Source organism: Triticum aestivum, chromosome 5A, assembly GCF_018294505.1.
Source record: "Triticum aestivum cultivar Chinese Spring chromosome 5A, IWGSC CS RefSeq v2.1, whole genome shotgun sequence".
NCBI classification, from domain to species: domain Eukaryota; kingdom Viridiplantae; phylum Streptophyta; class Magnoliopsida; order Poales; family Poaceae; genus Triticum; species Triticum aestivum.
In genome coordinates, this window is record NC_057806.1 from 635098276 (window position 1) to 635101892 (window position 3617).

Below are 3617 nucleotides of genomic sequence, written 5' to 3' on the forward strand. Positions count from 1 at the left end.
TGGTGTTTCAGCGTTAATTGGGAAGCTCGAATTTAAGCATTGTTTTCGTTCTGCAACCAGCGGCACATGTGCTAGCAAATTTTAGTTATTGTAATAAGACTTTGCTTTCCTGAGGCTGTCTCGTCTCTAAAGTCTTAGACGCTGTAATGCTGTTTTAATTTTAATAAACTAGCCATGAAGGCCTTCCCTAAACAAACTCCGAAATGTACATCATTAGTACAATGATATTAGAGAAGATTTGGCATAAGTTTATGTATATTGCATAAACCATCAGGAGAATCCACGGTGAAGCACTTTCTTAAGAGAAAACCTAGATATCAGGTGTAGTTATCACCAAACTCTGGAGTTTAGAACTGAAGATACATAGTCCGGAAATAATGTGAGTAGTAATTCGGTTTAACTGAAACTGAATCACCAGTCAAACAAATGAGGGCAACACTAGAAACGCTAATACGTATAATAGGAAACAATCCTCTGAATGATCTATCATATGTATTGGCCATAGCATACTGTTAGAGTCTGAACTGATCATCACTTGTATAACAAAATGTAGGCTTAAGCTGAATAATCAGTACTGTATCTACTAAGCTTTGAGTATTCACCTGGTTTAACTGAAAGTGAACCAGGCAAACACTTGAGGCAAATTCAAAAGTGTCAGAAAAGAACCAAAGATCAACGAATATAAAGTGGCACTGATCTACTGTATGTATGTATGTATTGCGACATTTGGCCACACCATTACGAGTATCATCACAAGAATCATCTCTACTCAAGGCAGCATCTTTGTCAAAAGTCAAAACAGAGCAAGCAGAAATGGCTGCCAGAGTTCACAAGACATTCTCACTCTCACAGTAATGCCGTACACTCATCGGATGTCTAGATATCACGTGCAGTGCGAACGTGCACATCTTTCTCAAAAGCTTACTGGTTATAATGTCAAGCTCACAGATAACAATGTCCAATAATATTGACGAAGAGACGGCTGTAGCAAACCTCGCAAAAGGGCGCCGAGCAATAAACCCGCGTGGCGGGCGCTGGGCAAAGACGGCACCATCGAGCAACCTGTGCCGTCGCTGCAGAAGAAGGCTGGCGGAGGCGGTGGTCGAGCTGGGGCTGGTGCTGGTGACCAATGGCGATGCCCTGACCCTGAGTCGCACCGCCGTAGCTGGGGACTGGACGCGGAGGCACGTAGCGGATCTCCGGGTGCTGCGGAAGCACGTTGCTGGCGCAAGACATCGCCGAAGAAGGCTGCTCACCAATGCCAAGATCCAACAAGAAATCAATGAGTTCATCGCTGCAGGACAAGCCCAAATAACGAATGCATGGAAAATAATGCATAGCAAATTACCCCGTCGGAGCCGGAGTGGCCGAGCGGCTGCCCTGTTCCTGTCTGCCTGGGGCCGGCGATCTGGCTCTGGGTCAGGCCGGCGAGCGAACCATTGCCGGTCGGCGCGTGGTACCGGTACGGGAAGGGCGCACTCCCAACGGCTGCAACAGAAACCAAGAAATCGAACTCCGACGTCAATGAAGAAGCAAGAACCGCAGGGATCAGAAAGAATTTGACACTTTTCTTGGGAGGGAACTCACCTGGATTGCCCAGCGGCGACCGGAGCATCCCCTGAGATGGCGGCTGGGAGAATCCCCTGTACCCCGACCCGCCCCCGGCCCCGCGAGCAGCTGCAAGAAACGAAGGTACGGGATGTCACAATCCAAGAAACGCAAGAACCAACGACGCGCTCGGTCGTATGCTTTGATTTCTTGGGCACCCACCTCCATCGAACTGGGAAGAGCCGGCGGCGTAGCCGTAGCCTGAAGTCACCTCCAACAGGAACGCCATGTCCGGCGAAATCCCAGCAATGCCGTCGCCGGCTGCATTCGCCGTCGGCCCTGCAGTGTTCGCCGATGTACCGGCCAGGTCGTCGCCGGATGTAGGATCCCTCCGCGCAGCTGGGTGCCTTGTCCCGGTAAGGTTGTCGTCGGCCTTCCGCTTGCCCGCCATCTCGCCTCGGTCGAACAGCTTCCGATGAATAGGAGAAGGAAGGAAGCTACAAGAAACAGTGGGAGGGGAGGACGGAAGGCGAGGGAGGGAGGGTATATAGACGACGGACAGAGCATCTCCCGGTGTAACCGATTTCAAGAAGCAGAGAGATTCAGGTCGGTTGATTTTGGGGGGAAGAAGACAGGAACAGATTCAGAAATGGGCCTAATGTATTTTGGATAGCTCAGCCAGTGGCCCAAACAAAATGAGTTAAATTTCGGCTCACTTCCCCGTAGTCATTGGCCGGCCCATCAAACGGGCTACGCGGTAGCTCGCCAGGGCGCACCTTCGGTTAACAGTTGACCTACCTTAAAAAAAAAGGTTAATGGTTGACCAGTTGACAGGTCCACCCTTGTCGTTTGGAAGAAATGCAAAATAAATAAATAATAAAATTCAAAAAAGTTCGAAAAGAACAAAAAAAGTTCATGAGTTAAACAAAAAAGATAGCGGATTTGAAAAGCCGTCCACAAAGTCAAAAAAGTTTAAGAATTTAGGAAAAAATTCATGATTTTTAAAACAGTTGCAAATTTGAAAACAAGTTTGTGTATTTGAAAAAGTTCATAGATTTTTGTAAAAAAATCACGAATTTGGAGAAAAGTTCATCAATTTTGAAAACAGGTCATCAAATTGAAAATTTTGTATATTTTGGAAAAAAACATTCGTCCTTGGAAAATGTTTCTACATTTGAATACATTCATTCAATTAAAGAAAGTTCACGGGTTTGAAAAAAAGATGAAAAAGTTCACGTGTTTGAAAAAAGGTTCGCGAATTTGAAAAAAGTTCATCCATTTAGAAAAGAAAAAGGGAAACAGAATAAAAACCGTCCTGAAACCCAAAATAATAAAAACATGTTAGAAGCTTCCCAAAACTAGACGGAAGCTTCTACACAAGTTGGGTTACTTCCAAAAAATGAAACAGTGTCGCATGCGGTCGAAGAAGAAAAAAATGTGAAATGGGCCGAGCCCAAGTGGAGGAGTAGGCGTGTGCGAGTCTGCAATTTCCCCTACAAACGGCACCTGAAGCGCCTAATAGGGTTTGGCCGAATTTTAACTAATCTTGTTTTAAAACAAAGACTTCTAAAAAATGTTAAAGGCATCTTGCCAATGATTTGCTTTAAAAAATATTCCTTTTGTTTGGAGCATGATTTGCCAATACCACTGTTCTTACAGAAAAAACATTGGTGTTTGAAGGCACAATGATGTCATGTGAGGCTTCCTTGATAAACTTCATCTAGCGCAATAAGGAGAAATACTCAAAACAGTTATGTCAATATATCGTCTGCTTAGTGATGAAGGCATTTTAAAATTTTAGCCAGTCAAAGATAACTTAGTAATTTAGGGTTGTTTTGCAGTGAACTAGATCCATGTTTAGTTAAATGTGAATATTCTAGAGTACATGTTGTGGTGACAAAAATAACTTGACTAGTTAGATTTATGCAAATCTAGCTTGTAAAAGGTAAAATACACTATTATTTTCGAAGTAGTCTGGTACCAACAAATTCATCTGCAATATGATTATATTCAATAAAAATTTAAACCGAAAGCCACTATTTATTTTATAAGATGAGGTGTATGCAGGT

At 44.0% G+C, this 3617-nt stretch overlaps 1 protein-coding gene across 1 annotated transcript; it reads right to left on the reverse strand.

Moving 5' to 3' along the window:
* Positions 1–569: 569 nt before the first annotated feature.
* LOC123108095 (uncharacterized) lies at positions 570–2129 on the reverse strand. The gene is made up of 4 exons (XM_044529948.1): positions 1771–2129; positions 1588–1677; positions 1349–1488; positions 570–1248 (listed from the first exon to the last, which is right to left on the reverse strand). The coding sequence occupies exons 1-4, from the start codon at positions 1997–1999 to the stop codon at positions 943–945; spliced, it is 765 nt and encodes a 254-aa protein (XP_044385883.1). The 5' UTR covers positions 2000–2129; the 3' UTR covers positions 570–942.
* Between the last annotated feature and the right edge of the window lie 1488 nt (positions 2130–3617).

Coding starts and splice junctions, on each gene's coding strand:
- LOC123108095 (XM_044529948.1), bottom strand. CDS start 1,999: ATGGCGGGCAAGCGGAAGGCCGACGACAACCTTACCGGGACAAGGCAC. Junction 1,678..1,770: donor CTCTTCCCAGTTCGATGGAG/GTGGGTGCCCAA, acceptor CGTTTCTTGCAG/CTGCTCGCGGGGCCGGGGGC. Junction 1,249..1,348: donor GCCACTCCGGCTCCGACGGG/GTAATTTGCTAT, acceptor ATTGGTGAGCAG/CCTTCTTCGGCGATGTCTTG.